Source organism: Numenius arquata, chromosome 3 (assembly GCF_964106895.1).
Source record: "Numenius arquata chromosome 3, bNumArq3.hap1.1, whole genome shotgun sequence".
Taxonomy (NCBI): domain Eukaryota; kingdom Metazoa; phylum Chordata; class Aves; order Charadriiformes; family Scolopacidae; genus Numenius; species Numenius arquata.
In genome coordinates, this window is record NC_133578.1 from 14496965 (window position 1) to 14516955 (window position 19991).

General features: G+C 35.0%; 1 protein-coding gene across 1 annotated transcript in view; it reads right to left on the reverse strand.

The window, feature by feature from the left end:
- The window catches only part of PTPN4 (protein tyrosine phosphatase non-receptor type 4), a 71346-nt gene extending 51626 nt beyond the window's left edge, over positions 1–19720 (reverse strand). The window contains exons 1-8 of the mRNA XM_074144707.1: positions 19574–19720; positions 12817–12924; positions 8726–8768; positions 8550–8628; positions 4526–4570; positions 4190–4242; positions 1843–1963; positions 629–716 (exon numbers count right to left, since the gene is read on the reverse strand). Coding sequence (XP_074000808.1) covers positions 629–716; positions 1843–1963; positions 4190–4242; positions 4526–4570; positions 8550–8628; positions 8726–8768; positions 12817–12924; positions 19574–19711 — 675 coding nt within the window. The 5' untranslated portion in view covers positions 19712–19720. The remainder of the gene's footprint in view (positions 1–628; positions 717–1842; positions 1964–4189; positions 4243–4525; positions 4571–8549; positions 8629–8725; positions 8769–12816; positions 12925–19573) is intronic.
- Positions 19721–19991: the final 271 nt, after the last annotated feature.

The following is a 19991-nucleotide window of genomic DNA, read 5'->3' on the forward strand; positions in this document are numbered from 1 at the left end:
TCTATTGCAAGGTTCTCTAATATTAGGGAGTAGGACAAGAATATTTAAAAAACAGAGGTGTCTTAGTTACTGAAAATAATTATATTCAGAGGCTTTGCAGAAATGGTAGCACTGTACTGACAGGTTAAGATCATTTGAGTCAAGACCTCAAGCTACTTGCTTTACCAGGTAAAACTGATGTTAAAGCAAATGATAGTACACTCACCTTACATTAACAGTTCACATTACATAATGATAATGATTTATAATTTCATTCTAATTGGAACCAAATGAAATATACTTCAAAGCTGACAGATCCTTAAATATCAAAAGCGCATTCAACAAGTACATTTTTCTTATTCACCAGCAGCCAACTGAATTGGCATTCAGGCCGACAAGGCGCAACCTGGATAACACATGTATACTGAGCTCAAGTTCAAGTAAAGAAATAACCTCACTAGAGTGAAACCGTACCTACTGAAATTGGTAAATCACAGTTAGGCACCAAGTAAGATAATATTATTTTCTTTTTTTTTTTTTTTTTTTATCTTGTAAGCAGCAGCCAGGAAGGCTCACTAAAAATAAATATTTATTTTTCTATAAATCTCAGAGGAATCCATTTTTAAATTACTACTTCAGTCAAACTTACCCTTGCATAGTGCAATTCAACTCCATAAAGTTCTAAGGTACGTGCTGTATTGAGATAATTGAACTCTGCTTCTGCAGGAGACAACCCTCTGAAAAAAAGAAGCTAAATCAGAAACATCCTAACACAACCCCCCACATCAGGCTCCCTACTGAGCTCCAACAGAAAATCTGCATTTGTTTTACTACTTCTACCCCCACCCTGAAATCTGAATTTCCTTTCTCACCATAAACAGACTGTAACCCAAAAAATTTAACAGAAAAATACTTGTGCTTCCGCATAGAAAAAGTCTTGACAAGAGTCCACAACACAGCTTGCAAATGCACACGTTTTATTTCTAACGCACCACATCTTTTAAATGTTTGTGGAGCTCTGGAATCTGGAAATTACTTCTAAAGTCCTGTATTTTGTATTGATAACAGCAATTTCTCTGCAAGGCTCACCCTTAAAGCTTAAATTACCATCAACTCACTTTAACTTCTTTACCCTACACTTATCAGAATTTGCTAAGCCATTGACTGAAATGTAACATAACATCAGTATTTTCTAAGGCCAACGACATGCCCCAGTTAAGCAAATGTATTTGGAAACATAGCTTACATTTTGTTAAATTTAACTGTTTAAAAAGCACTGAAGTCCTAAAATACCAAGGAACGATCACTGAAAAAGTACAACAATGTTACACACTGAAAAAAAAAATATTTTCCATTGCTTCATCGCCTTTTCCTCTATAGTAAAAGGTCACAGACTTGCACACAGGAAAGAGCAGATATTGAAGAAAAGGACTTTGTTACTTCTAAATTAACTCTTGTTTACTGGTGAGAGCACCATGAAAACAAAAGTCTTTATGCACAGAGCATTCCCAAAGACTGAAAAAACTCAAATTATATCCCGCTAAGTTAATATTCTATGTAATACACACAAATACTGTTTTCAGTGTACCTTTAACACATTCATTTTTTCACTTATTTTCCCTATCATTCTGTCATAGATATTTTATCTGTACAGAGTATCAATGGTACTTATTATACAGACAATCTTCCAAAAAAAAAAATCACATTAAATGTACTCTTAAAAAAACAAAACGAAACAAAAAAAACCCAAAGAGACCCCAGAAACCTTTAAGACAAAATACTCATTTTTAAAAATATAATAGCACAGCACCAGCAGTCAGGATTTGACAAAGTCAGTCAATATCTTCTGCTGTAAATCCTTACATGTGCTGCTGATGTAATTTTGCTATTTCTTTTTCAAAGTCTTGAGGCTGGCTAGGGATGAAAGAATAGTCTGAGAGGTAGCCTGGCAAGTTTTCTGAATGGTTGTAGTCTCCCAGCTCGGCTAAAATATTAAAAAGAGAGGTTATTGTTTATCACTGATGTACTTGGCATTGTGCAATGCCCCCAATCACAAGAGTCTGCTCCCACATACTTTATGAACTACAGCAAACAGAAATAAAGAAGACATTTGAAATCCCCTTTTCCCTTACGAATAAACAGTCACGTTCTCAGTGAATATCAGAGATCATTTAGAGAGCTTTGAGTAGGTACTTATGAATGAAGTTTCTGAAGTGTTTAATTTATAATACACAAATTAATTCATAAATGCTGTCATAATAGCTATGACTAAATAATATACTTCAAGGTATTTGATTTTTTTCTTTTTTCTATTTTACCTTTGCTTGCTTTCATATGATTACACTATATACTTTTAACACTACAATTGCTATTTCTTCATTAAGATCTGCAAAACCTACCAACTTATTCTGTACCAAGATATATTCAGAAGCATTAGAAAAATATTTTTTTGCACATTCCATTGTATGTATGGGAAAAAAGTATGCATACATACACCTACATTGAAACTACTTTACTTGAAACTACTAAAAAGTGCATTTACACGATTTCTAACACTTTCTTAACATTATAGGAAATAAATTAAAATCACATTTATTGTCAGAAAAAAAAAAACATACAAACAACAACATTTGCTAAAAAGACAGGCTTTGAGCTTTCTAACTATAATTCAAAAAAACATTTTATTTGCTTTAAATATCTGCAATCCATGTAACAGATCTACAGTGGCAGATAAGTAACATAACGTGAAAACTGGGAAGTTCACAGCAACACAGCATGATGTGGGGTCCTGAGCAGGGCTACTGACACTTTTATGGGGCATGGAAGAACTGACGAGAGAGATGAAGGCATTTACGGAGCAGGAGGATAAGCCAGGGAAGGGAAGGTAGGAAAGAAGTCTGGGGCACTTGCATCATCAGAAACAGGTCCTATCTTAAATAATTTAAAAATTGGAAAATGGGACCGGGTTTTGTAACAGAGTGCAAGCCTTGTTAAAATCCACTACAGAGAATAAAGGACTGTGAGATCCATGTCTGCTATTTACCTATATTTATAAAGAATCCCAAGAGCTAAGGCCAGAGAGAGTTTAGTAAAGGGCATGTACAAAGAAAATCATTAGACAGAGATCTGCACACTGAAGAAATTAAGGACAACAGGATCTCGCATATATATATTAACTACAATACACTGCCAGTACCCACCACTTCTACAGTATTTGAAAAATAAAAATATTGCACCCTTAATAGCTTAAAATGTTATAAACTTTCATAGCGCCTACTTCATTATCAAATACTTCATTTCTTTAAGGTAAATCCCTAAGGCATGACAGCATTTGCAGTACATATCTATTTCCAAGTAGCTGGAGTTTGGGAGTTCTATTTAAGAGAAATTGCTCTATTGATTGATCTGGAAAAAGGTGAGCACTTATCAAACCTATACATAAAACATTATATTAACATTCCTGTATGTTTTTTCCCTGAAAATATTATTTCTTTGATACGTAAAAAGTATACATAGTACTAGATGTAGATATAAGGTATCTTTAACAGCAGAAAAAAACACATCAACATAGATGGATATACCAGGATTGCTTAGAAAACTGAATTTCTGACAACCACAAATTTCAAGAGCTAAGTGCTGCCCAGACTCCTGGGTGGTTCTTGTGGCATTTTTTTTTTTTCCACTGGACAATATAATTTTATGAAGGAAAATGGGGAAAGAGGCAGAGGACTAAATCTCTGTCTTTAAGACTTATCTACTCCTTGGATGGCTTAAAATTGACAACAAGAGTATTCAACTTTTTGGCAAGATATGAATAGAATTCCCTTTTCCACACCTATTTAGAGGTTCACTGTATGGTATGTTAGTGTTTAAGTGTTTAAAAAAATGCTTTAGTATAATTTGCAAGCAAAAAAACCCAACCCCACACTTCAGAACACAGAGAAATACAAGAGGGTTGTTTCAGGTTTTTTTAACCGCATGGGTGTGAAGAAGGAAAGCGTTACCAGTACTTTTTCCATATCTAATTTAGCAAAACATGCTGGGGGAGAAAAACCAACCAACCATATTTCCTTAATCCATGAGAAAAGTAGCATCATGTCCACAAACCTCACACTGTAATGCTATACAAAATACATTCTTTAGAAACTAACGAATGCTACTTTTTATGTATTTCAGTACTAACATGTACGTGAATACTAATTATACTTACACTGAACAGCGTAGGAAGCCAGAAGAGCAGCAGTATTATAAGGACAGGGCAATCTGTTTTGTTTGGTTTTTAAAATAAGAAACAAATAAAATTACATATATCATATGAAATTTGGTCATTTTGAAAAGTCTAATCTTTCATAGTCCATGAACAAATTGGACAGTTAATTATTATAAGCACACTTCCATTTGCATAAAAAGTAATTTATTTTAAATTTATTTTTATTTTTGCAGGAAAACTCCCTCACCATTAACTTTTTCTCCACCAAAGTTGCATTTAATGTTTAACACAAAAAAAAAAAAAAAAAAAAAAAAAAAAAAAAAAAAAAGGTCTTACCTTCCAGTAAGAATGTCCTGTTTAATTTGCAAAAAATACTGGTACCTTATTTAAAAAACAAAGAAAAAACATTATAATTAAAATTAAAATTATGTAGTCATTTTTCATCAATTTAATGCATTTCACTCTCAGCTAGTGCAAAACTAAATCTTGACATTTTGCATGCTATTTCTTAAACTCCTATGGGAAAGAAATTTAACTGTGATTAGTAAAATAATAACACAACTTCGTAAATTACACTGGTCACAGGCTATGAAGTTATACATTATATTTCACTAAAAGGCTGCAAATTTCACATTCTACCTGCTTTATTTTGCAGTATTTATATTGAACTTAAAGTTTAAAAAAAGGAAAAAGAAGTGCCTTCACGATGAATGTGAACAACAGAACTATTCAATACAGCAACCAAAAATTGAAGTTTGCATCCATGTATGGAGGTACCTTAGTAAGAATGATTTGTACTCCAGGCTGATAAAATTAACTTATCCTCATTGAGTATTTGTTATGACTCTGCTTTCATTTAAATTAAAAGAATTTCTCTTAATATTTTGGAGCTACATTCTTAAATAAAAGTTGTGGATTCTATTATGTCAAATGCCTTCCAACTGACTTCCCTGGAACTTCTGAAGTTTTCTTTAATTATGATGTGAGAAAAGCTTGGTTTAGAAATTCGTTTAGTCTTCCCATGCCCACTCTTTCAAGTCAGGAAGGAGATGGAAACAGCAAAAGGAACAGATGAACACTTTAAAACAAGAACTATTTCCCACCAAACAGCAGCAGCAGAAACACTGGGACTTAAAAACCCCAACAAACCTGAAACTGCGAACAGATTTCCTTCTAAATTACTTCCTTTGTTTCTCCAACAAAACCCAAATATTTTGTTAACATCTCAGAATGAATCTTTTGTTCATTCAATTTAGTTCCTTCATATTTCACTCAAAGGTCTTAGACAATTTCACAGAAGTATAAATGTTTACATCAAGTGGGAAATCACACCTGCTATAAACCTCCACCGACACAGAGACCGAAGCGGGGTAACAAACAAGACCTTCTGAGATGGCAGGATGTTAACAAAAGCTTAAACTTTCAGCAAAAAGCCCTTATTAACAGGGCACAAAAGCAGCTGCAAAATTTAGGTTCTAATGCCTTTTTATTAAAAAAAAAAAAAAAAAGTTTTGCTGAGTGGAAAATTTAAACATCATTCCTGTTTATAAATTTATTCTGTTTTGGGACCTCCTACATTATTGTTATTATAAAAATCATCTGGTTTCCTTCTTGTAATTCTGATTTCGAAGTAGAGAGTCAGCCATACCCATTCATTATAAACATTCCTCAAAATTACTTATCAAAACCACCTAGTTCAAGTTCAACTGAAACCAAACATCAAATATTTCCCGATATTAACTTGCACTAAGAAATTAAAAATAAAATATAATAGTTTATTACACGTAATATAACTTCTTATAATTGCGTAGCCTTCAGAAAGTGGATTAACTAACACTCTAAAGACTTCCACAAACATTTACAAATATACACCCAGAAATCCAATCATTTATAAGCTACATATAGTGGAAAGGTAAAACATTCCATGTTTGAAAGAAAATGAGGGAAAATAATTACAAACTGACAAGCAAAGACGTTAGCCCATGTGTTCAACTCCTACAAAACCCTCTGGAGGTTCTTTAACTGACCAGAATGGCAAGAAGCTTAGTTTAGGGTATTAACCTCAAGAAATTAAAACTGAGACATTAGCCAGATTTTAGAGACCTCAAAATACTTTTTCGTTTTCCACTTTAAAATGCACATTGAAACCAAAAAGGGGACAGACAAAGCAAAATTTTTTTACCTGTTAAAAAAAGCAATAAATGAAAAGTTAAACTTACATATTAAAAGGATATGCTTCACCTGGTGAGCACTTGAGCATCTCTTCACAAGTATACTGAATAAAGCAATTTTTTTCTATTTTTCCTGTTAACATTTATGGCTGCAAAAATGTAGGACAAAAACATCCTGTACGTGCAGCTGCACCCTCATTTTATTTTACTTTTTATGGTGCAACACTTTATTAGAAATATTCCATGTTACTTAAGGGACCTTGTGATTAAGGAACCAAGCAGAGTTCATTTTCTATCCGCTATTTTCAGCAAACAGTGAAGTTAATTGCTTGTTAGCTAACCCACCCCAGTTTGAACACAGAGCCTCGCATACTATTGAGCAAAACTAGAAATCGATAGAAGCGTTCGCAATGTAGATCTGAAAAAGCCTGTTCAACAAACTCAGCTAAAACAATAAACGTGGGACTGCATTACAATGCTTTCATCTTCCTTACATATATAGATATATATATATACACACCTAGAAAAGCGTAAGTCAGAGTTATTGCTAAGTGGAGTCAACGTTAATAAGCAAGTCTTTCCACCATGAGCAGAACTAATGAAGCTCCGTTTCCGACCAAGCCGAGCTCCTAAAGCTACACTCTCCGACACAAGCTGGGCTCCCGCTGACCTCTTCTGACCTGGGGTGTTCATACCCTGCCTCCCCATCACGGATTCACAGAGGTCTAAGACTACACGAGCTTGCGCTGAACCTTTCCCTGACATCCATTCATACTGCCTCATATGTCAGCTCATTCCTCTGTTTTAATGAAATTTATAAAAATTGAGTGTATTCAAAAGGTCTCAGCTTGAGCTGGAATTGTCAGAACTTTGTGCTTTGTTTCTTTTTAAAGGGGTGAATGGTGATCACATGAAATGACCCCATGTTTGTGACATGGCATCCTAACTTCACTCCAAAAAACCCCACAGATAGTTATTATCTCTTTATAATAATTCCAAATACAAATGAGTTTTCTCAGGGGCAATTAGGCCTATTAGCAAAAAAGGCAGAGCTGACCTACATACACCAAACGTACATTATTCTCATCTAAATGAACGCTGTATTTATAGCTTTGTATTTACAGCAGAACACTTAAAGTAAACAGTTATCTCTTTTCCTTACTGTTTACTTCATATTGATCAACATTTACTGTTTTTCCCATCTCCTTAGGGATCTTATATGTTGTCCTTTAATTAAATAACACATTGTTCATTATTTAGATATAGTAAATTGCCAAATTTCTTCTGAGTAAATATTTCAATAAAACAAAGCCTGATCCAGGATCTCTGGGACTTATTTTAGTAAATTTTGTCTGCATAGATGTGTCCAAAATTTTGTCCAAAATATGACAAATCCAAAGAAATCATAAACAAACGTGGACTCCAATTTTCACAGTTTTGGTACTTACGCTTCTAAAGCTATCCTTAATGATTTAGATATTGTTTTTTGAGTGGGGCTGACCTGTTTTCAGAATGGCTGACATCCAAAAATTCCAATCTGTCAACTCATGCCAGTTATGTAGAGGACCAGAACTAATTAAGACTAGTGAAAATTTGAGGCATTTCTTCAGGGACTAATTGCAATTCCCGAGCCTCCTGTCTTGAGTCACACTGAGCATTTTCTTCAACTGACTTCAACACACTGCTATCAAAAAAAGCTTACATGCTTCAAACTAGGACTACAACCGTACAAACAGAGATTAATTTTATTAGTGCCAAGCAGAAAATTGGGGTGGGGGGGTGGGGGGGAGGAATCAAGAGAAAATGCAGAAAGCTCAGGAATTTTTTAATCATAAAGGAGAACACAAGTAAGGATAAAATTAAATTTGTACTCATTGGTGAATAGTAGGGTTAAAGTTTTTCCTCTCTCTCTACTTTCCCTTTTCTGGTAGTATTTTCTTCACATAGTTACTTCACTTTGCATATAAGTTTGTAAATTTATTCACAGAGGCTTTTTGTTATATTGATTTGGTACAACTGCACAGTTCATATTTGTAATTATTAGGCAAAAATTAGATGCTCGCAAATATGACACAAAAATTATTTAAAAGAAAATTTCCATGTTATACCTTAAAAAAATTAATAATAGTTTTCCCCTTAAACATAATCCTTCTAGAAAAATGTTTTATTGATAAATTAACTAGACGTACCTTGTATATTCTTCTTGGAGCTTGTTTGGGTCACTTACAAAAAACTTAACTCTGAAGTTCAAACTGTGAGGAGATCCTCCTACAGTCAAGAAAAGTTATTTCTAATTAATCAGGGTACCCTGGAAAAACAGCATCATAATGATATATGAATTGACCAAATACATACATGTACTCACTTTTTAATTGTTTCCTGATAGGTTTGTTTGGATCCAACCACCTCTGGAAAGACACAAATTATAACACCAACTTTAGAGACAGAAAAAAAGTACAAGTTATAGACTCATAAATTAAGTCACTGTTGCTTTTCTATCACTTTTTACTTGGTCCTTTACCAAAATGTCTTAATGGCATACAGAGTCTTCTTGCTGATTCTGGAAAGACACCAACATTATCATCAACAGTTGCTATTGTTCTTCTTCCCCTGAAATTAGTCTCTGCCGTCGGGATAGCTGTCTCTTTGAACGCTAATTCGACTACACCTTGATTCTATGATTGTCACGTGAGCCGGAGAGAGGTTAGAACTCAACTATGGTGTGTTTAACAACCTTCAGAAGCTCTACAAATTGGTCTAAGGTGAACCAACTGTGGCAGTGAAGAACTATAAGCAGGCTAATTTACCCAACTCAGAAGTTAATTTGCTTAAACTAGTTCCAGTACTTTTGACTCTGCACTTTGCAGGTCTGACACATCCAGAGAGTGTTCCCACTGGCTCATAGATTTTCTTCAACTTGTCAGCCCGAGTGTCATCTCTGGTAAGTCGCTAATTGGGATCTTGGAAAGCAGAAGCTCAGCACTCAGCCTAATGTATTAAGGACTACAGAACAATTTTACCAAATGGCAGCCAATCTCAATCGTCCCTACCGGAGAACGCTGCTGTGGGGAAGTACAGACAGATCTTTATAGAAATCAATGCTGCAAATTTCAGAGATAAGTATCGTTCTCTGGAAACTCCTACAAGCTGTTAAAACCACTCCCCACCAGCAACCCAGGAGACTCTGCACGTACCAGTGTAGTTCAGTTAACTGGTAAGTCTATTTTTGTTACAAATACTGTTCGATTCCTCATCCTGCCTTGCAATGCAAGCCCACAACCCTCTGGAGACGGATATATGGCCACAGTTCCTATGAAGTGACGGAGACCTAACCCTGTTACGGCATGTAACTACCTCATATTTATCACAGGGCTTTTTATTTTTTTTTTCACGTGAGGGAGGAGGAAACCAATACACAGCGGTACCTGAGCTGTCTGACACACTATATGGATCTGAAGTTAGTTCTGAGTCATTTTATTCATTTTGAATAGCAAACAATGATGACTACATCCAAATGCTGTATCCTTGTAGTAGGTGACTTAAGAGGAACTAAAAAAAGGGTGTGATACAGCTTAAAGAGTGTGATTATTTAAAAAAAAGACTTCACATAGGATCAATTAACTTTTAAGACCAAATGTAAAGGCTTAAAGAAGGACTCTCCAGCCAGGGACACACATGAGTTTTATATAAGAACCTTTCAAAACATGGTGAAAGATACTTGAGTATCTTTAAGCAAGGGTTTATGATCCAATGTATCTAATAAATACACAGATCTGACTGATAATCTTTTTTTTTTTTCTTGGTGGGAAATACTGTTTGAGATTACTGTTAATCCAGAAAACCTGGAATTGAAATGCAAAGCAGAAAAGCTTGTATTTACAGTTTCTTCTGGCTGTAAAGATCAATTTGGTATGTACTAGCACAGCTCAAACTATAGAAACGTAACTTTTTTTGAACCATATTTAACAGGCAATATCTATGTTTTCAAGTGATATTATTAGATCCAAATGCAAAAGGTGATTGTGTCTCTGGGAAATTGCAGAGGGTTAAACCACTCAATATTGTAAAGAAGCTGAAGTCGACAGGATTTAGGCAAAAGTACCAGAACTTTACGAATCAATGTGCTGCTAGTGAGACGTGTTATCCCATTTACATCCCACTGAGTCTGAGAGGCAGGTAGATTCAGGGATCCATGAAGTTTGTACCCCAGTCCCCTGGACGGTCATTTCCGTACTCTCTCCTCCTGCAGCAACAATCCCTGCCTCACTCCCTCCTCTCACGGGTGCTCCAGCACCCACACTGACAGCATTCGCTGCACCCTCACCCCCACGATGCACCATTACCCCCTGAGCATTGCTCCAGGTACTCACAGCCCAAGACCCTCACCAAATACACCACTTCAGCTCTACACAGCATCTGTGCTTTCTTGCATTGACTTCTACTGTGACTTAATATTAAAAGAAAAACATAAAGCTTGTGCAGTTTACGAAATCCATGTTTAGACACAATGTCAGAGATTTCACACTCAATTAGCAGAGTTCCCTTTTCCCCATCACCTTTATCTCTTGCTGTATTGAATATATCCTACTAATATTCTGCTTTGTGATTTCACAAGTAACTAGAATATTTGTGAATCCAATCCAGTTTCTTTGTTCAAAAGAATCGAACGTAAAAGTAAACTGATACCAAAACCTGAAATTAGTCAAACCCTTAAGTTCTTCAGGCTTACATGACTAATATTGGTAACATTTCTATTTAGCTCTGACACATTGTTTTCATGGCAACTAGGTATGTGCTGAAAAGCCAAAATATTTAGAAATCAAAAGAATACTAAACCTTTAAAGCATGTGTTTATATCAAATAGCTGTGAAGTCATTCTTCTTTTGGACTAACTCTTAACCAGATCCTTCTATTACAGTGTTGTGTTCAGCTGCTGATAGATAAACTAAAAAAAGAGATCTTAGAAGTCTAAGCTTTGGAAGGCCAGATAAATGTGAAACACTACAAATTTTTGGAAGTTGAGTAAAATATTGAGTGATATTCAATTAAATACTTCTTAAGCAAAGCTGAAAAATAATTCAGCCTTTTTTACAGCATGCCTATGTCTTTTCAGCTTGGAAACAAAGTCTAGAATAGAAAGATAATGAGGCCAGCTTGCCAATGTCTTAACAGAACTATCCACAAAGCTACAAAAGAAAACTTTGTTAAATATCTACAACTGTGCTATACAGTCTGATTCATATTAATAATCTTAATGTTACCGGAATTTAGAAAAAGAATATAATTAAGAATAATTTGCTCTAGAGAAGAAAGAAATGTGGAAGTAGTTCACTATTCAGGCAGAAGAAAAATTACGGCTGTATTGTGACTTCTTTCTTCCTCTTCGACATTAAAAAATAGTAAAAAGAAAAAAACCCCAACCTTTTAGTAATATCAAAAAAAAGCATTCTTCCTATTTAGAACAGTCACTCTTGATGGAAAAACAACAGTAGACCAAATCTGCATTTACCAAAGGAAGTTGCACTATCTTCTGAAATTCACCTTAGTTACTGAATGATTAACACCTTACTGTGTCACTTATCTCTATAGATTACATTCTGCACTTTTTGTGAACAAAAATTACTTTTGACACACCAGTCGGGAGATAAATTTAGAGCCCATCACTGTGACATGCATATAATGGGAATTAGGTAAAAACTGCATTATAAGGAATAATACTTAGTTAAATTGCACTTTAAAACAAGTATTAAACATTTGATACCTATAAAAGGAAGTATTCAAGAAGTATTCTTCAAGCAATGATGATCTCAGCAGTATAGCTATAACTATTACAGCCACTGAACACTAGAGCTGGATCTATTTATTTCTACTGGTGAATTATAAAATGGTTTACAAAGCTTCAGCCCTATGGAATTTCCTTTCAATTAAAATGCATGAACTATTATAAACACTCATTTTCAAAGGAGTCCCTTCTTTTTCCTCTTAAGGTGATGAGCTGACAGCCCTTGATAGATAATGGACTATATGAAGCACTATTAAAAGATCTACCAGGTATCTGGCCTAGAAACAAAAATACCATACAGGACAATCTAAAACCCCTTCATTTTTTCATTAAGTCCTAATGAAAAAAAAAAAAATTCATACAACAATGATCCTGTAGCCTAGTAAATAGATATAATAAAATAAGCAATATCCTTTTACGGTATTATTTCATAAGCACAGATCTCAACATTTCACTCCAAACTTGTAACCGTTTACATTTAGTTTTATCATATCTGCAAGGTGATACTGAACCACTCAAATGACACAGTTGGAGAAAATAGCACAATATTGCAATGGCTTCTATTTACTTCTCTTTACAATGATACAGAGCCCGTGACGAACAATGATGCAGTGACGAACATGCTCATGCCTTACAACATTTATTTATGTATTTATAAACCAGAGCAAACTTACAGGGTTATCAGTAGATTCATCAGCCAACTGTAAACCAAAGTAATCTCTCTCTGTCAAATCGAGATGCTTGAAGACTACATCCAATAGAACTTGTCCCTGATCATGTTTCTGCAGAGAACAAATACATATATTGTTTTGTGAACAAATATATAATCAGACACACAGACTTCAGGCAGGCAGAGAACATACACATTCTTTCAGATGTGCTATAGCAGCCTAGATTTGAATACCACAAAGTGTATCCCCAGAGCACTATTGTTAAAGGAGTTTCATCTCTCTTTTTAAAACATATATAAGGAATTATTATTTTTTCTCTTTGTCATTTTCTGACAGTAAGAATTTTTCACTTCTCAGCTAGCTATGTGATTATTCCTGAAAGCCAGTCGTTAGCCAAATTTGATATTGAAAAGGAATACTGAAAAAAGAAAAGAAAAAAGGGTAGGATTTGACAAAGAACTTTGTAGCCTTGTTTGGGTCACTGAATTTAAAAGTACAGGTCTGTACAAGCTATTCTTCCTTATTTTACCTGAAAAATCTATTTCTGAATCTAAATGAACCAGCATATTGAAAATATTTCCAAAGTTAAATGTCATGGACAGCTGAAGCAGCCAAGTATCTAACTGAGAAGTGTTATTTAAATGCATTCTATCAAAGATACTACTTCACTCTAAATGAACTAATTCAAATGAACGGAATAACAGTCACATTGCTTTTCAGAGCAAGTGAACAAACTTGATTTCTACTACAGGGACAAATCTTACCCACAAAATGATATAAAAAGACTCTGCAGCTGTTGGTATCCAGCGATTTTTTGCCTAACCTGAAAATACTGCCAACACAGAAATTGAAACGCCAATGTACCATTATGACAGGACTCAATAAATACATTTGGTAAAATACGAAGGGAGTTTCTCAAGAAGCTGAAGTGTCATAGCTTCTTGAAGTACGAAAGATGAGGAAAAATTCTGCAAGAACAACTGTCAAACAACAAAAAAAATTATGAAAGAGATGATTGATACATTTTCCAACCAGATTTTCTACTTCTCTGGCACCAGGTAAGCTTCTAACAATCTTCTAGGTGCCGAGTATTATTGATACTAGAGTGGATTTGATACATCTTGCCTTGTTTACTGTAGACAATAAGATATTTTTAAAGTTTTAAAACAAAAAAAATGCTGTTCTGCTCCCAAATGACCTCACTTCTCATAGACATTACACAACAGTTTACTTTTACAGCTGTTAAAACAGAAATATATAACTACAAGGCCAAAAGAAGGTTGCAAGAGTTTCATTAATATCCATATGTGGGAAAATCTACAAATCACATTCAGGCATTTGTTAACATCTAAGAGCATTCTACCGAAAGCCTTTTCTTTGTTCAGCTGAAATTACACTGAAGTTGAGTAAACTGTCAAAACCATGTCTTGGGGGCTAAAAACTCCAAGAAGCTTGATAATTTATTTCATAATAATAAAAAAATTAGAAAATTGCTATCAACAAATTATGCTAGAAATGATCGCAGCAGGACAATCACAACCATAGCTCCGTGTATGTAAGTTGAAATTAAAAGGCATGTATTTCAGATCCCATATAAACTTTGCTAAGTTAAAGTGATCTAAGAATTGCTACATTTACTTTGAAAAAAGATTTTTTTAAAAAAAAAATCATACAGAGAAAATTTCTTGATGTTTAACAAAATGAACAACCAGTAGGAGCACCATTGTTAAAAAGTTCACTACTGAAAAATTTACTTTCCAATAACTAAAAACAAGCAAAGGAAAAAACCCAGATGTTAACATAAGAAATATACAACTATAAAAATGCATAAGGCAACTTTTGTGTGCAATCCAAAAATAGTCACCCATTTTTACTAAATTAGAAGTTTCTGATATATTTTGAAATAAACCTGTAATCGGTACCTTTTTTTCAGCAAATAAAACTAATTTTAAAATTACATAGCAACACTAATTGCTTCTTGGCATTTTTCCCCATGTAGATTTAAATCAGAACTCAAACTAAGAACTTATGACAGTAACTATCAGAAAACAGGAGACGTTTGGAACCCAAGTTTAGGCTTACATTTACCACAGCTGACATGTTACTTCTTCAAACAACATGCAGACATCAATTCTGTTGCTTTTTTTCCAACCTAAACCTGAGAATTTATACTATTTCTTAAATATCTGAATAGATGTTTCCTAATGATAAAAGATTAGAACTTGCTGATCAGTTTGAATTTAGTAATAGAGAACGTCATTTCACGACCGCAAGGAAGGTATTTCTCCTGCAACAGAGCAGCAGATTTGGTAAGAGAAGACTAGTTTCAACATGAAGCATTTGTTTTGATCACGATGTTTTACTCTCAGTGCAAAATAAAGATAAGCATCTAGTAAAACCAGACCTCAGTTTAACCTGTCTCTGATACTTATATAATGATGTTGCAGCTTGCCAGAGCAGGTGAAGGTCACAATCCTGCTTCTTGTGAAAGGTCCAAAATATTTGTAATACTATCACAACCATTTGAATAGCTGCTATAAATTATAAAAAGTATGTGACAAGTTTCTAGTTTTACTTTTTTTTTTTAAATAAAAAACCAAAACCAATAAAAGGGGATTAGCATAGAAAGAAACTTGCTTTGTTCCTATAAAGTTAGATATCAATATTTCCTCTTAAAACAGGGAATAAAGGAAAAATATATGAAAAATGAGAACTATCTAACATACAACTGCAGTAGTTAGATACAAAACATACCAACATTTTTTCTGAATTGGAGTATTAGAACGTTATGCCTACTTCTCATTAGTCATTGCTGGAGGCAAAACATCTAACAAATTTTGGCCTTTCAGAACAAATCTGACATTAACACCAGACATCAATACATTAACTGCACTTTATGAAGTATCTATCATCTAGTGGCTAACACCTAGTACCACTGGATACACACGCACTCATTTGTAATTGCAAAATGATTGTTAGCTGTTTGCAGGCATCGGGGTTTGAAAACTTAAGAAAAGATCTGCTATGACAATGGTTTAATGCCTGCTTACCAACAACCACCATCATCCCAATTCATATCGGTGACATTCTGGTTTCGTTGGTGGCCTACAGAACTAGTGGAATCTACAGCAAACGCCAGAGGACACTGCTGGCGTGTCACTCCAAACAAATCTGGCCTTCTGATGACCGAAGTATGGGATGACAGGTCCCAAGCTTTCCTGGAGGAGGTCAGACGGCTATAGAGGCTGCTCACAGGTTTGTGGGACGTTGCAGGGCTCCTTCACTAATGGCAACACCGGAACCTCCCTTCTCCCACCTCACCACAATACGCGTGTTGAGAGTCAAGCTAGCACATCCCCAAACAGCCAGTGCTGCACTACTGCCTCCTTCCTTTCTACATCTTACGTGAGCTCTGCAAAAACTTATCTTGTTTTGAAAAAGTTTCCAAGCGGGTTATTTAATTTTTTTTGGTCAAAGAAAAAAAGGGAAGCAACTAAGTAATGCTGAAGATTAGATTATTGAAAATTTTCACTTCTAGAATTAGAATTCTATAGAAAATTTCACTTCTAGAATTAGTTGGTGTGGGTTTTTTTTGTTTTGGTTTGGGTCATTTTACAGATTTCTAGATTTTACTTCCATTAGAGTGTAAATTCACTAACTTTGAGGAGAATTCTGAGACAATAAAGGCTGCAAATTGAACATTTGTCCATGACCACCAGCCCACTAGGCTCGTTCACAGAACAACTTATCCCATCTACCTTGACTTAGTTTTCCGCTCAAGTTTCATGTGTTCTCTGTATCTATGTACTGGCTTTCAGGGAATACAGTAAAGTCAGCCTGCACAGAAAAGATACAATTTGAGGTATTTAAACACTTAATTAAAAACAATTAAAGCAATCTGATCTTGAAGCAGCAGGTTTACGTTAATGCAAATCATCCTGATCACATAATTAACTCAAGCCAGCCTCACTTATTCCAGATACATGTTCTCTGAAATACGCTTTTCAGGCCCAAAGCAGGAGTTCTTCATTTAACAAGCAGAGCATTTTATAGAAAGGTTTTCTACTCTTCAAATATATGCACAGGTTAGTTCCAACTGATTTCTGCCAGCACCCAAAATAACCCTTGTCTGGCTACAATCCACAGGGATTATTTGATTTGATTTCTTACGCTCTATACAAGGTAAGGCTTAGTACAAAGAATGCTTATTTTGTAGATCAATGGCAAAGGCTGGTTGAAATGTGAACTTAGAACATTTCACGTGAATTATCAAGAGACACTGTCTGTGATCAGTACTTTGCTGTCGGAAAAGAAATAGCATTTGAGTACCTTTTTATTAATACAGCACTGCATACTCCAGATGATTAAGCTTTACAATCAGTAGCATACAGAACACCTATAGCAATCACCAGGAGAAAAAAACCTCGCTAATTTATTTGATATTATCTTTGTTCTTCCTATTTTGAAAACAATTCCATAAATATTTATTACCAAGTATTGTGTCAACCACAATAAAGTAAAACACAGCTATAAACCCTGAAAACCTGTATATCGTGTAGGTTAGTATACATTTGTTATGATTGAACACTTTATTTTTAAAAATACAGATTGAGGCTAAGACCCGAGATCAAAATGTTGAGCACCAAGGAACGTTTTATTCCCTAAACTCAGTTTTAATAGACAAGTTTGCAGGCTGATCTGTATAAGCACTAAAGCGTGATCCTTGCAACTAAAATATTTAGTACACCAGGGAAGTGGTGAGAACATATTACATAATTTTTTCGTGGGAGAGACAGAATAGACATTTGAGGATTTATAACTGGTGACTCTACTCTAGACAGGCACTACCATTCTATAACAACATACAGCTTTTGAACACCTAGATCAAAAAGAAGTATAATCTCCCATACCTACTCTACAACAATTATTCCTTATTTCAGCCGATGCTTGTAAACAAACGAAAAACTGCAAGAAAGATATTTTAATGGAAAATTCATGCACCTGAAGGGAAAAAGAATATATTACAATTTCTCATGCACTTTTAATGCTTTGTGTCCAACCACATTCTGCACACACTGCTTTTTGGCAGGCAGTATAGACTTGGAAACTGTTAGAGAGGATGAAAAGAGAAAAGATACAGAAGATCAGGGGAATATTGTCAAGAAAAAGGGAAAAGGGATATAGGAGAAATTATCCCAGAAAGGAAATGAGGCTTGATGTTGATAAATTAAAGTCTTTGGTCATTCCTACCCCAACTCCATCAACTAAAATTCCCACTCTTAACTACACAGAAATCCCATAAAGCTAGACAGCTCCTGCTCAAACTACAAAAGTGCCTTAAGAGACCATCTTAAAACCTTCTACCTTAATTGAAACATCTAAAACAAGTAAGATTTAAAGGTAGACTTGGTGGTTAAGCCACTCGATACTGGATCCTTGCAAGCTTTTGCTAGATAATAGAGATAGTGCTCCTCTGACAGGCAGCTGCAGGCTGCACAGGCTCTAACCACAGGATTACAGAGAAACGCGCTCACTCTCGCAAATCTGCCCTAAAACATTCAAATGTATCAATATCCTCACTGATTGCTGGGTATCAGAATTCAATATAATTACTGAGCATTAGAACTTTTCCAAATAGTCCAAATTAAACTTGTTCATATAGACTTGAGAACTGTTTCAGTTTCTCCCTCGCTTCCCATCTGAAGTCCCACAGCCTTATTTGATATCGAGCTACTCTTTCTCACAGTTCGCTGAAGTTCAATTTCCTCTTGAAAAACTGTAATAATCATGCCACCTGTAACTTTCACCATCACATTATTGAACCTTTCTCTGCATACGTCATCAATTCTATAGCTTATAAAGTAACAGCTGAGTTCTCCTGCCCCAAGACACCCAACAGCTGCGTTCCTGTTGAGTTCTGGTTCTTCTCACATAAAGATCACTTCAAATGCTTTAATGTTTAAATAAAATGAGGTCCTTGCCTGTTGTTTGTGGGTTTCTTTTCATCAAGAAGTTGAAAGAAATGGTTGCACTTGTGCGAACATATGCACAAAATCATAAACATTTTCATTTTAACTCCTTATCAAGGATTACAGATTAGAAAATCTGACGAATAACCTATTTTAAATTCCAAGCTTATATGTAAAAGTTATTCACTTTTCCCAGTAACAGTCCTCAGCATTCAGCAAACAGCTTCCTATTTTCTTCCCTGCCATCCTCATGAGTGCATTAGAAGGTGGCGAGTTTAAGTGAGGGAAAGCACAGAACAAGAATATAATCTAAGAAAAAAAAAAAGCAAAGAGATACGTTAAGATAATAGCTGTAACCAAATATAGCCATCCACACAACTAACACGGTCAGTTACACAGTCATGAAAAGAGTTACCATTACACTTTACCGATGCTCAAAATGCAAAAATCAGAATGGAGCAAAACAAAAGCTCGCTTCTCATTCAACTTGGTGGCAAAACTGCCTTCCATTTCCACTATACAACTTTATTCCATGAAGACAATTACTAGAAATAAATTATGCTTTGTATATTCAATTTTGAAATGAAGATGTGTTAGTACTACAGAGGATGCCAGAATGACGAAGTTCACAGTGACTTAGTAAGTACGCGTACAAACATGCCTGCCTGAGCACAACTCCCCCTTCTGTACTTATCACTATTTTGAAAGTCAAACTCTAATCGTACAAAACCAGCAAAGGAAAGCAAGCTCAGTGATACTGATTTGCAATAAGCAAATTACTAACTACTTACATTAACTCTGAAAGCTTGTACAGTGTTATCCAGGAGAAGAATGTTGCAGACCACCTCCGTATGCTGCCTGTCTCGTGCCAGCTCAGATGCTCGTACATTGTAGGTTCTGCCAGCAGGCAATCGGAAACGTGCGGTCATTACTGTCCACACAGGGTCTACAGGCAAAACAGAAATAAAATTTAAAAAGATCAAAAAATGCAAATACAAGAGTGTCATACTTCAAATTAAGGTCAACAAAGAGCAAGTCCATTGTTAAAAAACTCTGTTACAGACAAAAGAAAAGTGAGTACTAAATTAATGATATCCAATAACAAAACAATGTCTTACAAACTGCAACACAACCTTATTCCAAAATTCCAGAAGTCCTTTACTTTCTGTCCATTTTCCACTCCCTCCCTATTTTTAAGGTTGTTTTGGC